Source organism: Sphaeramia orbicularis, chromosome 22, assembly GCF_902148855.1.
Source record: "Sphaeramia orbicularis chromosome 22, fSphaOr1.1, whole genome shotgun sequence".
In the NCBI taxonomy this organism is placed as follows: Eukaryota; Metazoa; Chordata; class Actinopteri; order Kurtiformes; family Apogonidae; genus Sphaeramia; species Sphaeramia orbicularis.
The window spans coordinates 20,862,604-20,888,467 of record NC_043978.1 but is presented as its reverse complement, the minus strand read 5'-3'; the positions used below and the strand labels follow the sequence as shown (position 1 = coordinate 20,888,467).

General features: G+C 38.8%; 1 protein-coding gene across 1 annotated transcript in view; it reads left to right on the top strand.

The window, feature by feature from the left end:
* Nucleotides 1-25,512, top strand: part of bahd1 (bromo adjacent homology domain containing 1) — a 36,312-nt gene extending 10,800 nt beyond the window's left edge. Inside the window, 10 exon segments of the mRNA XM_030126780.1 lie at nucleotides 4,004-4,914; nucleotides 4,917-5,230; nucleotides 5,233-5,709; nucleotides 5,712-5,769; nucleotides 14,905-15,314; nucleotides 15,560-15,719; nucleotides 17,397-17,476; nucleotides 19,724-19,815; nucleotides 20,582-23,070; nucleotides 24,035-25,512. Coding sequence (XP_029982640.1) covers nucleotides 4,134-4,914; nucleotides 4,917-5,230; nucleotides 5,233-5,709; nucleotides 5,712-5,769; nucleotides 14,905-15,314; nucleotides 15,560-15,719; nucleotides 17,397-17,476; nucleotides 19,724-19,815; nucleotides 20,582-20,774 — 2,565 coding nt within the window. The 5' untranslated portion in view covers nucleotides 4,004-4,133 and the 3' untranslated portion in view covers nucleotides 20,775-23,070; nucleotides 24,035-25,512.
* Nucleotides 25,513-25,864: the final 352 nt, after the last annotated feature.

The following is a 25,864-nucleotide window of genomic DNA, read 5'->3' as shown; positions in this document are numbered from 1 at the left end:
AATTTCATTTTCTCTGCCTTTGGGCCACTAGCTCACAACTGTCAGAGCTTTATCTACACGTGTAACACTCCGGTCATGTGATACGAGTGCACACAGGTAAACAGGAAGTTCAGTGACTCATTAGCCACTGGGACGTCTTTTGACTTGTTGGCTCGTTAGCGCTGTTGCCTCACACCAAGAAGGTCCCTGGTTTGATACCGACATCATGGTGTGGGTATTTGTCGGTGGAGTTTGCATGTTCTCCCTGTGGTTATGAGGGTTCTCTGTTCCTCCCATCATCCAAAGACATGTACATTAATAGGTTAATACAGGGGTGTCAAACATCCGGCCCATGGGCCAAATCCGGCCCGCCAAAGGGTCCAATCCGGCCCGTGGAATGAACTTGGGTAGCGTTGAACTAGTTTTAGTTCAGGTTCCACATACAGACTATTGTGATCTCAAGTAAAATAATAACATAATAACCTATAAATAATGACTCCAAATTTTCTTCTTGGTTCATTAATGTGGAAAAAATATCATGTTATGCCTATGAATAATGACAACTTAAAAATTTTCTCCTTGTTATAGTGCAAAAACTAACATTAAATTATGAAAATATTTACATGAACAAATTATCCTTTAACAATAAAATGAGAATAACCTGAAATGTCTCAAGAAAATTGTGAGTGCAATTTTAGCAATATTCTGCTTGTTACTGAATGTTTTGTGCCTTTATAGAACTGATCCGTAAAGCACATGTATAAGTTGAGGCATAATATTGTCAAAATTGCGCTTAATTTTCTTAAGAAATTTCATTTTTTTCAGATAATTCACATGTTTTTTGTTTGGATAGTTTGTAAATGTAAATATTTTTATAATTTAATGCTTTTGAATTTTTTTTGTTTTGTTTCTTTTGCACTAAAACAAAGGGGAAAAAATAGGAGTTGTCATTATTTATGAGCTATTATGCTATTTTTTTTTTTGGTCCGGCCCACTTGAGGTTAAATTGGTCTGAATGTGATCCCTGAACTACAATGAGTTTGACACCCCTGGGTAATAGGTCAGTAGGTCAATCTAAATCCACCATGGTTGTGGATGTGACAGTGAATGGTTATATATGATCTGTATATATCAGCCCTGCATAAACTGGTGACACATACGTCCAGGATGGATGTAGGATCGGCTCCATCGCCCCTGTGACCATTCCCGAGGATTAATTAGTTCAGAAAATGAATGAATGTCAATGACGCCACAGACACCGGCTTTTTATATGTCAGAGTACTTATTTATTACTGTCAGAATAAAGAGCATTCAACGAATATAGCGAAAAATTATTATAAAATCATTATCTGCTGCTGTTTTAATAAGAAACCAGAAAAATGTTGAATTAGACATGCAATTCAACCTAATAAATACATTGATGAATAAATCAGAATTTTTTAACATCAAACTGAGTGTTAAAAAAAATAAGTTCTTCAAAGTCGGTATTTCCACTTAGAGACTGAATATTAACAATCAGTCACTTCTGCTGATAGCGATAGTTTGTAAAATGTCAATTGGTGCTGAATAATAGATCACTGAGTGTTTTTTTTTCCACAATGATAATCTTGAATAATTTCCTATGATTTTACCGAATGTGTGACTTTTCTGGAAAGTGTAAATGAACCCAAGACCACCACCTTTTTTGGCTGTTTTGTGCTTGCCGTGATCTGGGGGAGGTTTCACACTTCAGAATGTGTGAAATGTGTGTTTGTATTAAACCACTGCCCTTAAAATTCAGGGAAGTGTAAAAAGTTCTTCATTCTTCAACACACCTACGTACCTGGGCTGTCACAATATTGAAATATGACTTGTTTTACTAATAACTGTGTTTATACAATATCATTTTCTATTCTGAGAACAGTATGTCACCATTGTGATATAAATGTAATAGTATTGTATTTATGTACATACACCTTACGAAGAAGACGCATTTATTGACACACATTTTTAGAACATACACAGTCATGGAAAAAAAAAATTAGACCACCCTTGTTTTCTTCATTTCTTGTTTATTTTAATGCCAGGTACAACTAAAGGTACATTTGTTTGGACAAATAAATGATAGCAACAAAACTGCTCATAAGAGTTTAATTTCAGAGCTGATTCTATCCATTTTCCATGTTTTTTTTTTTTTTATTATTATAACCAAAATCACTTCAGTTCTTACATCAATAGCTATGGCATTGTACTGACAAAACAGTGCTTTTAGGCATTCCATGATTTCTTTTCTGTCTGTATTAGTCATGATACAACACAGGCGTTAGTACTTGATTGCATAACCATTGTTTTTTGATGAGGTTTTGATGGTCTAATATTTTTTGTGACTGAACATTTTATTTTGTGTTTTGTCAGTAATGATTGACCATGGCAGATAAGACGTGGACTTAATTTTCGAAACCATTACTGAAATGTTTTGACCAAGGTCCAAATTAAAATAACGTGCTTTACCCTCATTTGCTCATTGACCTCAACAGAAGAATGAGGTGCAACGACATGATATCATTAAAAAGCATCAATGATGAAATATGTTATTTCTGTTAGTTTTACCCAGTAGTTTTAATACAGTTGAATGAATATGACTGCGGGTGATTATGTAAATAATCACAATTGATAAGGGAATAATGAATGCTACTTTGTAATATTTGTGCTAAGCTTTGCACGTTATGCCTGAACCTGCTGTAAAAGACTCATGTTATCGAGCGGAGACTGTACGACTTTATTACCATGAACATATAGAACTGCAGCTATTCAATTAAATATTCTATTGTACAGTATGTCAGCTATTAATGAAAGCCAGGCTTAATGGTGTTTTGACTTTAGACTCAATTTATCTAAAAGGTTAAAGTCGCCTCAGCTGTTGGAGGTCAAGTAGTATAATTATGTTTCAGGGTTACAAAAAGAAGAAAAATCCATTCCTACACTGCACGCAGGACTCTTGTATAAAGGTCACTGGCCAGAATAATCACTGATAACTTTAAAGGTTTTTGTTTAAACTTTTAAATATTTGTTGTCTCTGAGAGTATGATGCGTCAGTGTGATTTACAGAAACTTCTAAAGCTCATCGTCTATTGTAAAGTTGTCATTGATGTTCCCGCTGCCAGCCTGTTGACATGGAAACTGAAGAGGCTTTTGTGTGACAAGTGTATTTGTTGCTAGTATCAAGTCATTGGATCATAGTGGTTGTTTTTATGTCTCCAGATGGTGAAGAAAAGGTTTCATACCACACAGCGATTCGGAGTTCGGTACCTTTTTAACCTTAACATGATATAAAGTACGTACTCCTTTGGGGTGAAACACTCTTTGCGGCAGTTTCGTGTTTAATCTAATTATCTCTACTTTGTTAAGGCATACCATTTAGCTGTAGGCTGCATCTGTGGCTAAAATTACACCTCTGTTATATCGTGAATAAAGATGCCTCGCCTGTTTTGTGCTCTGCATTTCTGTACTTTAGCTGCCAGCGTGCGGAATGCCTGTAATGTTGATTATTGTGGATCTTTATTCTGCGTCCACCAGTTCACAATCATACAATGTAGTGGCTGAACACAGCGACGTGTTTTAGGACTGAACTAAACCACAACATTGAGTTATTTTACAACATAATCATACATTATTAAGTAAGTGTTGTAATAATGTGACGCTGAAACTGTAAATTGTTCTGAACATGCTATGGCAGATGGGAGGAATCTGGCCTCAGGCTTGAATATATACCCAAACATCACATTATATACTCTTCATCTTAGCTTCTCTCACAGCTGCTCTATATGAGCATATATACTGTGTATCTGCATGTCATGGAAAGTGTTACCTAAGTGGTTTTACTCTCTAAGGGGGCTGGGAATTGACAGCAAACTAAGTAAAGCCAGTTGTTTAAATAATGCATCACAGGATCTTTTCTGTTACATTATGTCATGCACAGATAAAGATTTCTTGAATGAGTCTCTGTGGTTTGAAGTTAAATATGTCATCTGTCCTTTCTTCACAGAGTGTGTGGGACCCGAGGGATAATCCATGATGAAGCTCACTGAAGGGGCCCTCTGAGCAGAAACTCATCATTGTTAGACCTGAGCCCTGTGGATGAAGAGGAGTTGCATCTGTTACCGGACGCTGAGACCATGGTGAAAGCTCAGCGGAGCCAGACAGCGAAATACAGCAAGGCCAAAAAGGAGAAGGCGAGCAAAGGAAAAAGAGATGGGTTGAAAAAAGCTAAGGAGAGAAAACATGAGTTGAAAGGAAAGAAAAGGAAGGATAAAAAAGAACCACATGGACACAGGAGAAAGACCCTGATGGTGGGGGATGGGGATGCGTTAGACTGCTGCGTCCTCCTCACCCGTCTAGAGGAGAAAGGAGGTATGGGTGGAGGAAAGGACGCGCCAAGAACCGGGAAACAAAAGAGCGCAAAAGTCAAGATGAAGCTGCACTCCAGTGTCGCTCAAAGACGGACCAAATGTGTTAAAACTGGACTAAAGAAACCTTACCCATCCAATCAGCAAACACTGGAACCAAAAATCAACCAATCCAACGCCTTACTCATGCTATCCGCACCTGTCTTTGAGCCTCGCAGGCGGAGAATGGCCTCTCTGAACGCCGAGGCCGTCAACAGCTTGCTGCTTTACAAAAACGACCCTTGTACGTCGAATCCCGCAAAGAAACAGCAGCTTTCGCACGACAATCCGGCTAAAGAGGGTCCGCTTAAAGATAAACCTGTCTGCGCACATGAACCCAGAGGACATCAAACTAAAAAGGTCCCTGCAGAAGGGAAAACAGGGCTGAAAGAAAGACGGAAAAAGCAGAAGCGATCGGAGGCTCAGAACATCGATTGGTTGAGTTTGTTTGCGCCGACGCCTCGACGTCAGGCAGGCCTCACCGCTGCGACGCTGCTCAAACTCACCAGTGCCCATACGGAACCAAACGGCAAAAAAAGAAGGAGGTTAAACTGGAGAGCGAAAGTGAAGCCACAGCAACTCAGGATGAAATTAGGTGTAAGCCAGTGTGTGAAGGAACAACGCAGACCAAAAGAACAACAAAGCCCAAACATGTTGAGCAACTGAAGCACAGAAAACAGGGTACAGAGGATCTCCATTGCCAGCTGGGTTCTACTCTCCAGGGATGTAGTTTGTGTAAGACAGAGACTTTGGATCCCGAGTGGAAGAGCGCCTCAGGGGAGCAGGAGTGTCTCAAACATAAGCTCCACCGTGGTTCTACAGTTGGATTCCCTTAAAAACAGTCAAAAAGGAGCAGGTGGAGACCGAGGTGTCCTCCTGCTACTGCTGCTCCCAGGAGAGGTGTGTGGAATACTGTCACAGACTGGCCCTCTTCCTGGACGACAAGACCTTTAAGGAACCAGAGGACGGCTCCGTGTCCGAGGTGTTTCACCACCACCATCACCACCATCATCATCATCACCATCACTCACACCCAGCAGCCATAACCATCAGCCCACACACCTACACCTGCTTCCCCGGCTACTACGTCCACTTCAGCCACCCGGACACTTCCCAGTCTGCCATATCACCCCTCACTTTATGCCCGAGGAGCGGCAAGAGACCCAAACTGCTCCCCAGCAGGAGTACACAGCCCTCAGGGATTTCTCATCCAGTGTACTGCTGCACCTCAGTGGAAGCATGTTACGGAGATCCCTGCAGGATCAGCGGCTACTCGGCTTATACCAGTGTGATTCCAGCCATCAGTGAGGAGGGTGTTCCTTCAGCCCCACGGACTGCACCAAATGTAACCATGGCGTCAAAAGAGGTGAGTAGACCGGATGGTATGTCGCACTGTGTTTACTCTTTGGAAACATCTGATTGTGTAAATAGGATATACAATACAGGATAGGACCGTTTTTACTGAAAACACTGAGCTGAGTCATCATGCAGGGAGGACCAGGAGAGTCATAGAAACACTTATGCAGGATTTATTTAATATCATCCAATTATAAGTTAAAAACATAAATTAAAGGAGCAGTATGTAACATTTGTGCACATCTCTTTATAGACTTGATGATGTCATGGGAGATATTTGATAGCTGATATTGGCAAACTCCATGTTTAACCCATAAAGACCCAGTGCTACTTTTGTGGCAGTTCTATTTAACCTTTTGAAGTGATTTATCACCATTTATTATTATATTATCCTCTGTATTCTGCAGTTTTTCTGTGAAAATCTGGTATTTTCCTATATTTCATTTACTATTCATGTACTTTAATCACTATTCTGATTTTACATTTGAGGGTTATTTTATCAAAAACAGAGAAAACCTAAGAAAAAGTGACTTTTCCAGTAAAATATATCATTGACTAAACGTAAAAATAAGCCTCTCCAACAACTGTCATAGATCTAACTCCATGGGTTTTACTGGAGAATCAATGTTGTAGAAGACAATGGTGTTTCCACGTTCAGTATGGAGCCTCTGAACATCCAAATTGGTCATATCTGATGACCATGAAAAGATGACAAACTGTATTTTACACCAATCGTTTACATCAGGGGTGTCAAACTCATTTTCTTCCAGGGGCCACATTCAGCCCAATTTAATCTGAAGTGGGCCGGACCAGTACAATAATAGCATGATAGCCAATAAATAATGAGAACTCCAAATTGACGTTAAATTATGCCAATATTTATGTTTACAAACTATCCAAACAAAAAGGATGTGTATAACCTGACAAACATGAAATTTGTAAAGAAATATAAGTAAAATTTTATCAATATTATGCCTCTACTTATCATTTATATATATATATATATGCATTACAGATCAGATCTACAAAGACACAAAACATTTAATAACAGGCAGAATATTGTTAAAATTGCATTTAATTTTCTTTAGACATTTCAGGTTGTTCACATTTGTTCAGGTTATTCACATTTTATTGTTAAAGGATAGTTTGTTAACGGAAACATTTTCATAATTTAATGTTTTTTGCACTAAATCAAAGAGAAAAAATTGATGTTGTCAGTATTTATAAGTTATTGTGATATTATTTTTGAGTTTGATGCCCTAACTTGCACTTTGCAAATTCATCTCGCGGGCCGGATTGGAACCTTTGGCGGGCCGGCTTTGGCCCCCGGGCCGCATGTTTGACACCTGTGGTTTACATGTATTGATAGGATTAATGTATCAGCAGGTATTAAACATTTCACTTAAGTAGATGATTGGAGTTGCCAGTGGCTGTTTGGGTCTAAATAAAATAAAAAGATAAAATGTGACTTTAATGGTCTTAAAGGAAATTCTTTTGCCATTTGTTGCAAGTCAAGACAACAGAAGTATTAGAATAAAAACAGTGCGTAACAACAGAAAAAGTAGGTAATAAAACAATTAACTAAAATAATGTAAGAGGAGTACCTTTAAAACTGGTATAGCAGTTAAGTAAGTGTCACAAAGTGCATATTGTTAACCAAGAAGTAGAGGTCGACTGGTAGTAGACTTTTAAAATCAGTCAGTATTTGTTTATATAGCACTTTTCATACGGTGAGGACGTAGCGCAAAGTGTTTTACATATAAGTTTAAAAATCACCCCACACACACACGCACAAGCACACATACACTTAAAAAGACTGACTGAGCACGAGAGGACCAGAAAGTAAAATATCTCTCGATTGGAAAAAGAAAAATCAGATTAATTGGCTGATATTAACCTTAGCCTCTACACACAACATTTTGACATTGAAAACACATTATGCACTGTAGCCCATAAAGTTGGACAATAATGTTAATTCCATTTATAAATTCAGTTTCTTATTACTTACGGCATTTGCCTTTTCCTCTGTTAATTGTTTTAAATTTCACTGCTTTATAAATGAATATTTTATTTGCACATTAATTTTCAAGTTTTTATAATCCCAATACTTATTGCCCATAAACATACTAATAAACTAAATGCATTCTTTCCACTCAACAGTCCATATAAGCCTGTATCGTCCTTTACAATAGCAGGATGTGCACATAAGTTCAGGTATTAAAGTTGACGGTATAGTAAACTCAGTTTCTGGACTGTTTAGTATGCTATGTCCTCCTGAACACACTGCCAAAAGAGTACAATGTGCTGAGAATAGCTATTATGTCAGGCATCTTTAATCTCCTGTTGTGGAATGTCACTTGAGTGGGAAGTAACAAAAAAATCTGATAAAGGCCAAGACCTCTTTTGTCTCTGTTTGAATACAAGCTGCCGGACAGTGAATACTAGGCGTGTGCAGCTGAAACCTAATGAGCTCAGTGAATGTTAGCAACATGTTACTGCGTTCAAGCCTAAGGAGAACTGTAAGAACTGTGCGATGGGTGGTGTGGTGCGTGAGCGTCTGTGTGTTGTGTGTTTGTGTGGGTGCGCACATGAACGTCACCTCATAAGAACATTATTTACACAGGATTTTGCTGTGAAGGTTGAGAAACTTTGCTCTTTTTCACCAGAGCTGAGTCAGATGAAAATATTTCACTCCCTCCAGGAAATACACTGGACCACTGTTGGACACTGGTGGATTTATTTCACTTGTTTAAAACATCAGCATAAAACTGACCATCAGACTGCTCATAAATAACAGTGAACAAAAGCACAGTTAACATAGCTTATTAGTGAGAGTAGATACATACAACATAAATATACATACACACCTCACTGAGTGCATTACCAAGAGGGAGACAACTTCCATATGCACAAGGTTCAAAAGTCTGAGAAATAAACCTCCCAAAAACCCTCGATAAATCTCAAATCTCTTCGTCAAGACAAAGAGAAAGACACGCATGGGACAAACTTCTTCACTGTTCTCTTAACACGTAACCCTCAGGGGTATGAGCGTATTTGGCCATATTGAGTACTTTTGATTTTGCCTTTATATGCTATATAAAGAAATGTTTACTACACCCATGTTGGTATCTTTTTTCAGCACAACTTCATCTATCTCATCTGCCTATTATTTTTTCACTTTAACCTACCATGTCAACATAAAAGGCCGAAAAATACACATAAAATATAAAATCTCATTAGAAAAATGTATATAATTTATTGCATAAATAACACAAAGATGCTTAATGAACCTTTTCAAAGACTTTAAAAGTGAATATTGATTCCAAATATTAGGTATATGAAATCAAAATTGTAATAAATTAAAACTATACTCAAATATTTGACATAAAAGCATGTCTTTACATAGGCGTTTTCTGCATCCAGTTCAGGTGGGGGTCATCCTCACCTTTACCTGTAATCCTAATGCAGTCTGTGGATTAGAATCTGCAGATTCAACCATTTTTTTTCCGTTTTGAAAAAGGACAAAAAATGACAAAGAAATGGTCAGAAATATAACGCCTGCCGCACCTCATTTTCTACTTGTACTCACGTTTGCGACTTCCGACGCTACAACATGTTCAGAATGTGGTGATTCAGTCATGGGACCGTTAGTGTGGACCCCTAAGGGTTAAAGGTGTCCCCATGCAACACAAGGTGCAAAAATGTATTCCTACTGTGATCAAATACGCAATTAGACATACATGCAAAATAAGTAAAAAAAAAAACAAAAAAAAACCCATAAAATCAAAAATGAGATTTCTGGCAGTTCAACTGACTTTGCCGCTTGTAACACCACACATCATTCATGTGCAAGAACATATCAAGTAATTTCATTTTTTAGATGACATTTGGAAACATTTTGGTCAAGGTTTTTGTTAAGAAAAGAAAGAGGAGAAAGTTGTGTGACATAACACGAAGATGATCCATCAAGCTAATGCATGTTCATGATTTATGTATATGGGTAGCAATGCTAATTTTGAAAACGTTGAAGTAGCAAATATAAATGTATGTGGTTATGATAGTTCACCAAATTATTTTGAGCCTGATGTATGAAAGGGGCCAGAACAGAGAAGGATCAAGAAAATGTGTGTTAAGACAAACTTGCAGGTGAATGCACAGCTTTCACCACCATAGACGAGTGGTTTCCAACCTTTTTTTGGCTCCTGACCCCATTTTAAAGTCACAAATTTCTGCTGATCCCAGACATTCAAAACAGAGACTTTTTTTTTTTTTTTTGCTAAAATTAGTTTGTTTTTGATCATGTAATAGTTTGCCTTACTACGTTGCAAATAAATGTTAATTTTAGATGACATTTAGTCTATATAATGTATATTATTATGGACGGAGGCAGAAAAGCCAGGTGTAGATTACTGCGCAAAGTGAGAATTTTATTTTCTTTGGTCAGGATATGTGCAGTCAGTCCAGCTTGGATTTACAAGGCTGACAATTAATACTGAACAAACAATAACTCAAACTATGAATTATGAAAGAGCTGCAGCGTCTTAACCGACCACAATGAACATTTGAAAGATAAACAGTACCACAGTGCTTCAGTTTCAGCTTCAGAGTTTGTCATGTCTTTTATGGATTGGGATTGTCTCTCAACTCATCATATATTTATTTTTTTTATCAATTACTAGACATTTCAGGCAACCCCACGTGGGGTCCCAACCCCAAGGTTGAAAAAATACTGCCATAGACAGTTAGAAACATTGTACCAACCCTCTGTTGTCACCTACTGGTTTGTGAAACTTACTTTGAAGCCTCAAAATGTAGCCATTGCTTGGGTGGTTTTATGGAAAGAAGTAGGTGGAATTGGAGGAGAGTGAGGGATGATAACAGAGCTTACTGAAAATATTGACCGCATTGACTAATACTGTAATAATAAACCCCAGCGTGTAATATCAGCTCCTTAATAAATGTTAACTCATCCACCTGTGTTTGAGAACAGTAATGTGAAACACATGCAATGAGTAAACATACTATAAACAGCTGCATGAGCTAATTATGAGACTAACTAACAGCTGACACTGGTCATCATTATTAAATGCAGAACCCTCTGGTGACTTTGTTAATGGTACTCCTTAGACATAGCTACTGTAGAATTGCCTGTCAGGAAGAAAAACAAGTACCACACCGTAAATATGCATAGTATTTTTGGTTCAGTGAGTTACAAATTCACCTACTGTACAGCTGTCACCAGAGCAGGAAATTAAGTATAGAAAGCAAAAGTGTTTTTTTGTAAATATGTTGTAAAGATAGTCATTTCTGCTGTAAAACTTGTCATTTTAACTTAGAGGTCTTTGGTCTATTTTCACACATGCTTCATTTTTCAGTCCCAGAGGTTAATATTTGATAGTTGGGATGTTTCTACAGTGTTACTAGGTGTCCTTTTGTTGCCCTCTGTATAATATGTGATCAGTAATACCAACTGTGTAGTAATTTTATCACTATGTGACAGTTGGTGTGAAGATCAGCTCAGGTGATCTCATTTCCTGTCATGATCAGAACTATCTTGATATGCATAATATCTCACATGACATCTTACAGCCAGATATGCTTTTTGTGAAGTTGAAGGACAACCATAGCAGTCCTTTATTGAAATCCTATTTAGAAATAAAAAGGTATTTCAGATTGAATGCAGTAACTTATCAAACACTATTAGTGAAAACCTAGGAATTTTCCTGCAAATGCTATGATTTTAATGGTTAGGTGTGATTCATTATCCTGTGTATCTACCATATTCTGTATTATCACAACACCAAATGAAGAGTGATTGTGTAATACTAGCAAAAATACCCTTACACCATCGGAACAGAGTGAGAACCTGCTCAGTGTTAATGATCTGCAGTGACAGAGATAGAGGAGGGATGGGGGTCCCCTGACGATCCATAAACTGACTCAGATGTCTCCAAAACTAGGAAGAAATCCGAGGCCACTGTGTTTCTGTCTATAGCCACTTTTACACAGAGATCCTGGAAAAAAGGTGAGTAGGTGATCCCACCTTTTTGCCACCATTGGCTAATTTCCACAGCCAAGCCAAAGGAGTAAGAGATGAGACAGGCTGGACTTTTACACAGCGGACTTGCGTTCTGGAATCAAAGGGGCGGTGACATAGCACAGTCTATATTTTATTAAGTTTATTTGATAGGGACAATGCAAATTACATAGTAGAACTTCTGCCTGTTACAAACTACCTGTAGTAACTGATGATACACATAAGGAGATTATAGCTATTGCTAGTTTCCATCCCCAGTCCCTAGTCAGACTTTTAGCCGAGTGTTATAGTGTGACGTATAACTTGTGCGTTGGAAATACCCTGAGCATAGCAGTGTTGCTAACCTCTCCAGAGTTGGCCCGTCTTTCACCATTCCACAAATGTTAGCATGAATAGAGTCCTCCGCCCGAAGTAACAACAGCTCGCGGATCTCAGCGTCTCCCCAGTTCAACATCTTTCTGGTCGCGTTGATGTGTTTCTTTTACTGTACATGGCCCACGCTCATTTTTAAATCCTCCCCAGGGTGGGGGTCGCACACCTAATATGACTGTCACACCTTGGTTGCGGAATGAGAGGTTCCTTTTACATTGCGTTCTGGAATCATGGTTCCACCGTCATCACAGCTCTGGTACTAGCTCCAGAGGTGTTACTAAGCCACGATAAAAGTGGGACCAAATGATCCACCATTTTGTTTACACAGACGTCGTTCCGGAATAAAGTTGAAATTATGGGCTGCACGATATTGGAAAAAACTGACATTGCGATTTTTTTTAACCCTGCGATATATATTGTGATATGAAAAAATACTCAGGAGTCTGTAATAGCTGTGTGGTGTCAACGTAAAAGGTCAAAGAAATTAGTTGTGTTTCCTGTCGTTGTGGCAACAGGTGCAAGACAGTATCGACACAGAACACGTGTTTCAGTATCATCCTTCTTGTAGCCAAAATAATTCCAGATAACTGACGTTGCTTTTCTTTTTGGCACTAAGTCTTCATTTACGGTGATTTTCCCTTGTTCGTTACTCATTTTTCAATACTGTTACCAGCGTCTCACTCCAAACTGATTAAGAACAATTGTGATTGGTGGAGCGCTGCATGCAGTGTGTGTAGGTACCCTTGAAATTAGATGAGAACCCGTTGAGTTCATTTGCCTCCTACATCACAGGAACTGCGATGTGACTATTGCACACACGTACATCGCGATGTTGATCTTCAAACGATATATTGTGCAGCTCTAGTTGAAATTTTCCCGGAACAGAAGTGCTATGTAAAAGGGGTTATTGTCTCTCTTCTCTTGTCACTACTCAGGTGATAAATGTTTACAAAGTCGGCAAAACTGGTTTGAAACCAGTGCTGCTGGTAAACATATACAGGGAACTGTAAACAGGAGCTCAGTATCAGGAGGGATTTTTCTTACAGTTACAAGTAAAATATTGAGGTATATTGAAGATTGTCCACTGTCTCGACCAGAGCAGCAGGTCAGAGAGAACTTCTGTCTGAGTAGTAGACAGGTTACTAGCTATCCTGTTAAAATGTAATGACATGCATTTATTTTATTTATCATATTAAAGTAAGTTTGATAATGTAAGGTAAAGCTCAAGGTAAGACAATGTAATCCTCAACTGTACTTTTATTATGGTCAAACCTTTAAAACAGTTGTTCACTATAACTTGTATTAAGACTGGAATGTTAGGATTTTATATTCTTTTAGAAATAAAAGGACATTGTTGTCAGATGACGTGGACACTTGTCTTGGTATAAACAGCTGTTTGCAGCCAAATGTGACTCAGGTTGCTCAGAGTGATGCACATCGCTTTGACTTGCAGACTAGAGGTGGAGTCAAATAAAAGGTATAGAGATGACTCCTTATCAGCTATTTTACTCTTCATGGTGTTGCTTCAAAGTTGACTCAACCCATATTGTTTTGAAATCTGCCAAAAGACAGCGTTCCTTCATGGTCGAAGATGCAAAGTATCAGAATGAATGTTATATTCTACGCATGAGCTTTTACCCCTTTGCAATCACCAACATATTGATGGTAAATGTAACCGATGTACTTTTCCTCTCAGTGACTGTAATGGTAATTTTAGGCTGTTGCTTGTAATTAATTACTCCTCAACACTGGTGACAAATATCTAATGTCTCTTCATGGTACACAACAGTAAACAGAGCAGCCTTATACCTAATGTAGCTCTGAGTTAATATATGTCCATGTGGAGGAAACTGATGAAGGTCAGACCCAGACATCTAAGAGATAAAATAAACTGATTACAGTTTAATGTCACCACAACAGTATCATGGGAGTGAACACACTGTAGGTCACACACCGGTGAATGGTGGTGGTGTGTGTCGTAGTGCTTTCAATGTCATCTTTATGAGGATGTCTATTATGTGGCTGACCTGTTAATGTCTGTAATGGACCTTAAGTGAGGCCCTGTTTGTTTTTTTCTGCTGCTTCAGCAGGACTAATACCAGTGCATCCTTCAGATCTCCATTATGTTACCTTGTTAAATGTTGTTGATGTTCTTTAACCCTTTATAGTTCACTCATAGAAATACTCAGATATTCCAAATTTCAACCTTAATGTGTTATTGGAGGACAAAACAAGACTTCATTACTTTTCTGAAATTTTTCTAAATTTTTTATTATGTAGAAAATCAAGGTCAGTGAAATTACCATATTTGGTTCCTTACCAATAAGTGACCAAAAAAATTTAAAAAATCCAAGAAATATATATACAAGATATGAGGAAAAACACATGTAAGGTGAAAAGAACATCACTTTTATGACATTAGACCAACATAAGTGCAGATCCAGACCCCTGTCCACATCCACATGATCCCTTTGAACATCATTCCTTACATTAGTACCATTACTTCATGGTACCTAACAAAGCAGGTACACTCACTGTTCATGCAGAGGTGGACCTTACAGACCCTGTAGACCACATTGGACCTGAGATTGTTGACTCACTGTCCTCACTGTAACTGGTATTGTCACTGTCTTGTAATGCATGTTGAAATTACCAAAAGTATTCACTTGTCAGATAAAGGGTTAAAGGCCTCTGTATATCTATTTCATTATGTTCCCTTTTCTCTTCCCTCCTTAGACGACTACCCGTCAACCCTCAACGACCATCACAGCCCCTCCTCCATCCCCATCTGCCCCAGCCCCAGAGTCCTCACTGGCTGCCCCATTCCCGCTGTGCCTCCAGCCGGCCAATCAGTGCCCCACATTCAAACTCCGCTGTCCGACCCCAGCCAACCACAGCCTCCGCTGCAGGTGGCCAAGGAGTGTCCGCAGAGTGCCAAGTCGCCCAGCGGGTCGAGGTCTGGCGCACGCGGCACCGGCAGCATCGGCTCTGCTGCCTGTCCTCTCAACAGGGAAAAGAAACAGAAGCTCAGTCCTGCCAGCAATGGAGGGCACACGGTTGCCAAGCAGCTGAAGAACTGGCGGCAAAAAACCACGAACGGCTGGCGGCCAGTTGGCCTGCCCTTTGAGAAGGAGGTTTTCTCTGTGGTACGTAGGGAAAGTCATGCTGGTGCTTTCTGACACAGCCGTGATAGAACTGTGTGTAATTAAGTGTGTTGTAATTTATCTTGATTCATTACATCATTGTCACATCAGGACTTATTTACATCTCACTCCTACATCTGACTATCCACATAACTGTCAACACACACAAGTCTCTGGATGAATCTCATCCTCTGGTGAGTCAGTTTTGAGCTGCTGGAGCAGTTACTATTTCCTGCTGTGTTTCTCAGGGAGACGAGGCTCTGGTGTTGAGGAAATGTTTCAAGGGAGTCCAGAGGGGCGAGGATCTGATTCGGGTCAGAGACACTGTTCTGTTGAAATCTGGACCTCGGAAAAAGTCTCTGCCTTATGTGGCTAAGATCTCAGCTCTGTGGGAGGATCCAGAGTCAGGTAAATATAGAAAAATATGGAATAAAACAGCATAATGTAGATCCATACATCTGCTGAAAAAAATTCAGATACGCTGAGAAACATATAGTCAGAGTATGTATTTATTGAATTGTTGCTTACATAGTTTATTTATTTATTTATTAGTGACAGTGCATATTAATGAACATCTACAACAATTGCTGCTGTAAATATGCCAGATTGTAGCAACAGTGCTAATTTCTGTCCATAGTGCCTTGGAAGGTGACAAGAAAGACAATTGACAAGGGACATAATATCATAAAAACATACAAAACAACACAGTGAGGACAATCTACTGATGGTCACAGGCTTGGTTTTCCTTCATCCAGTGTTTGAAGGAGTGATATTTTGCTTTTTTAAAATGGAATTATCCATCTTAAAACATTTCCCTGTGGTCTGCATAAACTGTAAATGCTATGCTTGGGTCTGAATTCTTCATTAATTCAACTCCACGGGTCCATCTTCAACCCTATTTCTGAGTAATGACACCAGAAAGGTCGTTTTGAGCGCTGGCCCTTTAAATGCAAATGACCCCACCCCCTTCAGGTTGTTGACTGTGCTGCTCTGTCCCGTTCAGCCACTTGTGTTTGTTAATACAACCAACAACTGAACATTTTAGGTAATCGACGCCAAGTTTGGACATATTTTCGGCTGCTGCTGATAAACAATTATGTCGTACTCTGAGAAATGTTCATCGGAAATCTTGATCTTATATGTGCAAATGTCATTACGTAACTAGTTATAAAACATAACAAATTAAGCAGGAATTGAAATGGGTTGTAGAAATCCACTCGATTTTTTTCCGGAATTAATATAAAGATAGCTTTGCAACACATGGAGGGTTCAAATTCAAACTTTTTAAACTATTAGGGTCCAAATACACAAACAAAGGAACCAAAGACTAATAAAAGTGGGTTTAGCAAAATATGACCCCTTTAATTCTGATTTGAAGGAGGCATATGATTGTGAGTCTCTTACGTTGAGTGGTTCAGTGTGGATTTAAAAGAATCAGTTTATTTTTAAGCTTCATCATGTAAAATTCTGCATGTTAATGTTCCTGCAGCAAATCTGTAATGGAATCTGCTTTGTGCTGTGAGCTGGTTATTTGTGGATTTTAGCTTCTTCCCTTTTTTTAGTTAATGGCTGTCTCCTCTGCTGACGTCTATGCTAACATCCTATGCACTGATTTATGTGTGGAGGACTCATTCTGGTTTTTCCATTTGAATATCATGCTCACAAATACATACTGTGCACATGCATGCAAATATCACACGTTGAGTCTTTAATACAGTAGGTAACATATGCGAGGAACATTAACATTCAGCAGGTGAGCAAGCCCTCATACACACCTTGTCAATCAAAGCCTTCCATTTGCCATAGAATGTTATCAACAGAAGAGTAATCTAAAAATAGACCACCTCAATATTCAAATAACAGAAATATGAACAAACCGATCCATGGTACAACTGCATAGTGAATTTTGAGAGTTTATTGAAAGTCTATGGCATCCAGGTTTTTTAGAGCAGCATCTAGTGGTCATTAGAGGTATTACGCTTACATCTATTATTGCATTGGCGTCACTTTTGGACCCCAGTTGTTGCCCACAGCAATGTAGAAAAGTGAAGGTTTGTGTTTGTCTGTTTTTGTGTGTTTCTGTAGGAGAGATGATGATGAGTTTGTTTTGGTACTACCGTCCAGAACACACACAGGGGGGCCGCAACCCCAGCATCCATTGTGAGGTGAGTTTGTGTCCTTGAAGTCGTTTTTGTCATAAGTGTTGAAAATACCTGGTAGCAAAATATTTCATCATAATGTCACTTTTTATTTTTTACTGATACGAGTTTGCATTAAAATGGAAACATTTGGATTCAAGAAATAGACTTTCCAAGCTTACTTAGTCACCGCGAATGTGTTTCAAAGAGATAAAAGTGTCTTAAAACTCACACATCGTGTAAACAGGCACACATGTTGAAGAACAACCTCTGCTGTGTTTGCTTCCTGTTGTCAGTAATCTCCCAGAGGAACAAGCCGCGCTTTATTCAATCTCTAGAAACAATAAACTGCATGAAATCTGTCATTTCTTGGCTGCGCTAACAAACAGCAAATAGTGAGAGAGGCAGTGAGAGAAGAGTAACAGGCATTTAGCTCAAAGACAGAAGTCAAACATCCTCCTCCTGTGAAAGTGTTACATCTGGAAGTGAAGGTGAGACAGAAGTGCTGGTGTGGAATGCAGCACACAGATCTGTTTTAAGGACAACCAGCCCACTGTGAACATTCCTGAAGTGTCAGATGTTATAGCCTTAGTCTTGGTTGCTAATGTTTTCAGATTTTGGGCACATTAAGATAGTTTACTGGTACTAATTTGTGACTGACAGTGTTGGGAGTAACACATTACAAAAGTAATGCATTACAGTAACAGATTACTTTTTGCTGTAACGCAGTAGTGTAAGGCATTACTAATCAATTTTCAGTAATATTTTACACTGTACATGTTCAGTAGTACTTGTGTTACAACACACTTTTTACCCCTTAATTTAACCCTTAGGGGTCCACGGTCATGGCCCCGTAATTGAATCACATGACATTTTCAACACGTCGTAGCATCGGAAGTCAGTCATGTAGACCACTGGGGACAATTGCATTCAAAAGTGTGGACTTGAAACACTCTCCCACTTTTTATTTGATGTTGATAGAGCAAATACAAGTGGAGATATGACTTTTGTAACTGGAGCAAACAAACTTTAGTAAAAATATGAAAATGAGGTGGTGGGAGGGGTTAGATTTCTTACCTTATCTTCATAATTTTTTGTCCTTTTTCAAAACGGAAAAAACTGGTTGAATCTGCAGATTCTAATTAAAGACTGCATTAGCATTACAGGTAAGGGTGAGGATGACCCCCACCTGAACCGGATACGGAAACTGGGTGGACCAGGAGTGGGGCAGTGGGGGGGAGAAACCGGAGAAAACGCAGATGTAAAGATATGCTTTTATGTCAAATATTTGAGAATAGTTTTAATTTATTACAGTTTTCATTATATATACCTAATATTTGGAACCAATATTTACTTTTAAAGTCTCTGAAAAGGTTCGTTAAGCATCTTTGTGTTATTTATGCAATAAATTATATACATTTTCCAAATCGGATTTTATATTTTTTGTGTGTTTTTTGGCCTTTTATGTTGATAGAGTAGATGAAAGTGAAAAAGTAATAGGTAGATGAGATAGATGAAGTTGTGCTGAAAAAAAATATACCAAACATGGGTGTAGTAAACATTTCGTTATGTAGTATATAAAGGCAAACTCAAAAGTACTCAAAAACAAAATAGGTTCAGACCCCTAAGGGTTAATTGCTCAAATGGAAAAAAAAAAAAACAGCAAGATTGTGAGACCTTAAGGAATCAAAAATGCAGCAGGAAAGTTGTATTTCCTGTTGGTGTTCAGCCAAGGGGTGAAGGTGGCAGAAGATAGTCCATTAACCACATGGTCATATGTTCATTACTAACCCTAACCCTGTTTTACAGAAGCTAGTTAGCATTAGCATGGTCCCTGTGATCAGCAATGACAAGATAAGCTAACGTTTCTGTGACTAGTTAGAATTCTTTATCGACTGCGAATTTATCTACCGGCATTCTTGTGTTTTGAACTTGTTAAATGTTGGAAAAAATGCAAGCGCTCCTTCTGGGATTCAAACATCGTAGACTATAGGGTTATTTACTGACCTATCCGTCCACATGTACTTCGGGGCGCAAATGTATGCGTCCCAAGGCTCTCCTGTCTCTTGTATTGGGGGGAATGCGCCATTTATGACAAAAGTCTTTATGTAACTCAAAAGTAACATAGCAGTCATGTCATTTATAACAATTCTGAGACAGTAATATTGTAAGTTAAGGAAATACTTTGAAATAACAGCAAGTAATCTGTAATGGATTACAGTTTGGAAGTAAGTTGCACAACACTGATGACTAAGCATGACTTTGTTTTGCCAGAATGAGATCTTTGCATCCCGACACCAAGATGTGAACAGTGTGGCCTGTATTGAAGACAAATGCTATGTCCTAACATTGGCACAGTATTGTCGGTAAGCAATTATTTGAAGTATGTTTCCTCTAGCTGTAAAAAGCACAACTTAAGTCCATTTAAATACCTGCAGAATTAACTTAACCCATAAAGACCCAGTGCTACTTTTGTGGCAGTTTTCAAATGAATTTTTCTCTCTATTTAACCCTTCTTTAGTGATTTATCACCAATTATTATATTAGTTTATTATTAATGATATAATTTATCCTCTGTATTTTGCATTTTTTAAGTGTACATCAAGTATATTCCTATATTTAATTTACTAAGCATGTAGATAATCATGAAAACTCAGATTAAAGTTGGGGTTGTTATATCAAACGCAGAGAAAACTGAAGAAAAAGGGACTTTCTCAGCGAAGATATTAATAACTGCATATAAAAACAAGTGTCTCCATCCACTGTCATTGATCCAACTTCATGGGTTTTACTGGTGAATCGTTGTAGAAGACGACGGTGTTTCCACGGTAACTACGGAGCCTCTGAACATCCAAATGGGTCATATCTGACGACCATGAAAAGATGACAAACTGCATTTTACACCAGTTATTTACATGTATTAACAGGATTAGTGGATCAACAGGTATTAAACTGTTTAGATCAATAGATGGTTTTGATCACCTGGGTCTTTATGGGTTAAAATATGTTGTATAACATAAAACGCAGCCTCTATTTTCTTTGTTCCTGCACACATGAGGCACCCAAGAATCATATACTGTTTTATGCTTTCTGAAGGTTTGTTTTGATGTCATGTATTTTTGCTGTGTCCAGTTTTTGTGCCTTGGTAAAACGGCACAGGGAGGGCGTACGAGACAGCGCCGCCTCCCTCGTGGTGCCGCCTGTTGTCGGCAACGCCATGCCCACCCACCACTGTGTGCCCAATGACGTCGATCCAGAGCTGGTGTTTTTCTGTCGCCACGTCTACGACTTTCGCTACGGACGCCTCCTCAAGAACCTGCAGTAGCGTCAGACGGGTCATGACACACATCACACATGCCGTGGGATGTGAGACAATGTGACGTTAGTTTCATTCCCTACACCTTTCATTAACTACATGCCTACCTGCTGTCTCTGTGAGGGAGGAACTGGAATTACTGTCATATGCATACGTTTAGGATGAAGGATCAAGATGAACTTATTTTGGTTTGAAATTTTTTTGTTCGTACTTACCTGTCACACATTAATTAAGTAACAGTCTGATGACATATTGTATAAGAGTTAATCTGGCAGTGTAAATGGTTTTAACATACATGCCTCTCTGATGTCGTAGCAGCTGTGTTGAAGAACCTGGAACGTACTCTGCTGTAGAAAATTGCTACTGTAGATCTTAGAAATGTGAGACTTTATAGATACGAAGAGAGGTCGATGTTACGTGTGAATAATGTTACTATCTGCCTGAAAGATATTAGACACGGTGTCTTTATGATGCGTCATACCTAAAGAAAACTTCACGGATTATCCCGGCGTAGTAGAAGAGATAAGAAACAGATATTTGAATGGTGGAAGATTTTATCACCTCCATTATAGGATGCTTTGGTAATATAGTGCTGCCATTTAAAAAAAAATATCCAAAAAAATTGTTCTATAAGGCACAAAGTGAAGGTTTGCAAAATTGTGCCTGGACTGTGTTCGAATCCACAATTTCGTAAAGAGCAGAAATCGTTAAAGGATGGTCCTCAAATGAATCAGTGACAAAAATAATCATTCATTGTTGCCATAATTTAAAAGGTTCAATTTGTATAGTTTGTTCTTGCATTTCATTGGGTGCTAGTGGTTTGTTGACGTTAACTAACTCCTTGTATTAACTGTTGCATGAGGAATTTTGCTGAAACATGGCTTTTACTTTACATCAAAACAGATCTAAATTTAGCATACGCTTTTGTCGCGAAGTCTGGCAAGTAACTATTGAAACTGTTTTTCATAAACCGCATATCTTCTGACATTGTTCAGACACACAGATCAAGAGAAAATAAGCTTTATTTGAGGCCTGTTTTGGTCTTAACAACAAATTCATGCTCATAATTAGGATAAAATAAAAGTAGCTAAAACTAGCTAAAAGTAAAAACCCTGATATTAGTGGATTATTATTTTATTTACACCCCATTATTCTTGTTTCCAACTTTTCGGAGACAGGAATTGAATCATTTTGTTTCGGTGTACACTGCAGCATATTTGCTTATTGTAGTGTTCTCAACCGGGGGGGCGCGAGCACAGGACGGGGGGAGGGAAAAATCCTGAAAAATCACAGACTCACTGGCTTTTAGTACAAAGGAGATGCAGTAGATTCCCCCCAAGTCAAAATGCAAGCGGTTGGACTATTAGAGTGTTTCTCAACGGCGGCGTAAAGACCCTGTGTCAGCCCCCAGTCGCAGATTTGTTTGTTTTTGGGGGGTGGTACATGGGAAATGATGAGGTTAGAGGGGTTTTATCTACATATCTATATAACCCACCACATCCTCCACATACAGGTTTATTGTGTAACTTTAGAATAAAGTAACCCCCCACCCCCAGCCCCTAATTTTTTCAGGGATCGGGGGTGTAACAGGAGGCTCATGATTCTGTTAGTGGGCCTTTCTTCAAAAATGTTGAGAAACACTGTCTTGGAGGATGTTTTATTTCCTACATCAGTCAACGGACATGCTTGTTAGCTTAGAAATGGAGTTAGCTAACGTCAACAAAATATTACAAATTTCATAACCACACAAGCGCTCTCAAATTTTTCGATATTAACCCTTTAAATGATTATGGTGAGCAACTCAGCAAAAATAATTGTTCATTGATGCGACAATTTAGAGGTTTAATAGATATGATTTGGAATGTATGTGCATTCATTGCATAGAGAGCTTGTTGTTTGTTGACATTAGATAACGTTATTTATTACGCAGATTAACAGTAGCTAGTGTTGCACACTGTTGCATCAGAATGTTCACTGACAAACTGACCTCAGTCCTCTACTTTGGAAAAACGCTGCTATGACGTTATCTTAAAAATGAATGGGATTTACAGATTTCAACTGATTCTATTTTCCCAAAGTCACATTAAGTAAAGATTGAACCTGTCTTTCAGAAACCACATAATGTTTAACATTGTTCAGATGCACAGATGAGGAGGAAATTAACTTTTTTTAGGCTCGTTTCTGTCTCATCAGTAAACTCTCACTGACAATCCTGATGAAATGACACTAGTGAAAAAAAAAAAAAATCTATTATTTTCTTTAGACCCTTTACTTCTTTCCACCCTTCTGACCACACCCATTAAAGGTATACCGTATGATGTGGCATTTTTACACTTTTCTTTTGTCATCTTAAAATGCTCCTAATAAGCGTGTGTCAAACTAAAATGTAAAAGAAATCCACCAGGTACTGAAACTCAAAAATGTTTAATTCTCATATATTTCTGATAAAAGTCTGACCAATCATTGTATTCGGTCTGAATGAAATAATTGGCCGAACCTGGCTGAACCTCCTGTCAATCATCCATTACGGCCGTCCAGCATCCGATCCATTATCGCTATCTCCACATCTGATATGTGTACCTCTGAATCTGACACTTAACTCGCGCTGCTTCTCCTGTCACTGACCACAGTCTACTGTCTAGGATGTGTATGGATAGAACTGACATGCACATGTGGAAGGGAAGAAACGGATTTATGAACAGAAACAACAACTGAGGGGCACAAACGGGAGTCTGATGAATGAAGGATGGAGATAAAAGTCCGGAAGTCAGCTGTACTGGACTGAACAGGTCTGCATAAAGCTCAGCTTTTATGACCGTGGGACTCATACAGGTACATGTACTTGGTGTCACACAGTATAGGATTATGTAGGATGATAAATGTATGGACTATGAAACCTTAAATGTCCATGGAAAAATTTGCGGAGGCCACGCATTCACAGTGCGCGCGCCTGTCACCTGGGCATGTCATCTCCGTGGTGCAGTGAAGACCCTGACCCAGCTCCGCACAGACCAGACCCTTAAATACAGGGTCTACTGATGAAACAGGGGCCACGGGCCCGCGGTAGGTGCATGATGTATCTGATTACTGAGGGAGGGGTCCACCTCTGCTTCCTCCGCGCACATCAGGTGAGAGGAGGAGAGAGGAGGAGGAGCCTTAGAGCTCAGGCAGAGGGAAGTGGGCAGGGCTTAGGAGGGAGGCGGGTTGTTCACGTTCAAACTTTTACTAAGTGCTGTGAGAAATGCCACATCGGTAGGTATAGCTTTAAGACACAGGAAAAGAATCACTCCACATCATATCAGTTCACGCAGCATCATATTTGTTTAGAAGATCTTTTGTTGCCTACATCAGTCAACCGAGACGCTTCTTATCTCAGAAACGGACTTAGCTAATGTCAACAAACAGATTCCACAAATTTCATAACCGCACAAGCACTCTCAAATTTTACTTATTAAACCTTTAAGTGATGATTAAAGAATGTGATCAAGTTCATCAATAACAAAAATAATCCTTTTATTGCTGAAATAATTCACTGAATGCAGTCGCTGTTCAACTTTAACCTGTGGGAAATGGAGTCAACTTTAAATTCTGTGATGAAATTTTTCTTACCATCAGCTTTATCTTTAACATATATCGCTGGTCTTCTTTTTTTTTTTTTAGAGGAAGGACAAATGTTTTTCTTTATTTTAACTTTACTACCACTGATCTGACATGTGCACAGTAATCCATTAAATGTGGATGATTTTCTGATTTAACTTTTATGTCATATCTAAACCTCTGAAATGCACCTTTGTGGCAATGTTCACCCTGTCGGACCTGCACGGTTTGCGCGTGAAACATTAAGGAGACTTGTGTTATGCCACTGCTTTGGAATATTTTGCTTTCTTAAAGCTGTTTGCCAGAGGTGTGATTTGGCTTAAATGTCAACTAACTGTATATTTGCATTTATATACCCGGATGAGTGTCTGTTCATGGCAGATGGCATCAGTTAGTCACCTATATTCTTGTTTCTCCACCAATGAGATGGTGAGTAATGTATTCAGTGTAGCATTTAGATCTGTGACGATGATTCATTCCTATGTTTGAGAGAAGATATGTATTTATTTCTGTACTGAGAAAATATAATTTATTTTCAAAAGATAATTTTAAAGAAGTAGAGTTTAGATGAGTGGCTTTCATTCCTGATTAGAAAGGAGGTCAGAGTTGTCTCTCCTTAGCTGCACTGTCTAAGATGAATAACTAAAGTGTGTGAGTCATTTGCAGTAGTATTTCTGTGACCGGTTTGCCCAATACGAGCCTGTTATTGTTGTGTTGAGATGTCCAGATACATTATTTGGAAGGATCTTGTGCTGTAATTTGAAGGACATCTGCTAACATGTGACCAGAGATGCTTACCTGCAGGACCAAATATCCTTCGCCCCTCCCCGCTTCCCGTCATTCTCCTCTCACTTTTCGTCAGACGACAAAGCTTTGCCTATTCACTGATAAAAATACAGAATGCTACATGATAAACTTACCTTGCCATTAGCCTGTGCCCTTGATATTGCTGCCTTATCGAACATTCCCAGCCTTTCATTTAGAAATATTTGCAGATCTCAGCCTGGAGTTATGCACCATCTTAGTGTGCTGATCTTGATTCCTACACGCTTCAGGTCCGTCTCAACCTCGTCTGATGAATGTGACGCAAAAAGGCGAAACTCATCCTTGACCAACACTTGTAATCAAACATTTATTTGTTCAAGTCTGGTTTAAAAGCACCATCAAAAACCTGAAAACCAGGCCATAAACATGAAGTATTCACAGTTATGATAGTAACTGAAGATGCGTAGATCACAGCTGGTGTTGTACTTGAAGAAGGAAGCTATCGGCTATTTATAGCTGCCTTATAAGGGGGTAAATATTTCATTACCAAAAATAGATTTTGGAAGGAATATCACTTTAAAATGCCTGCGTCCTGCATTACTTCCTGTATCATAGATGGGATCTGTCATTTTGTGTTAATTCAAGTGTTGAATAAACGATAACATTTTAATTTAGCGCAAATGAGTAACACTTTCTATGAAGCCCATATCTGTAATTTATCAGAATCTATCAGAATG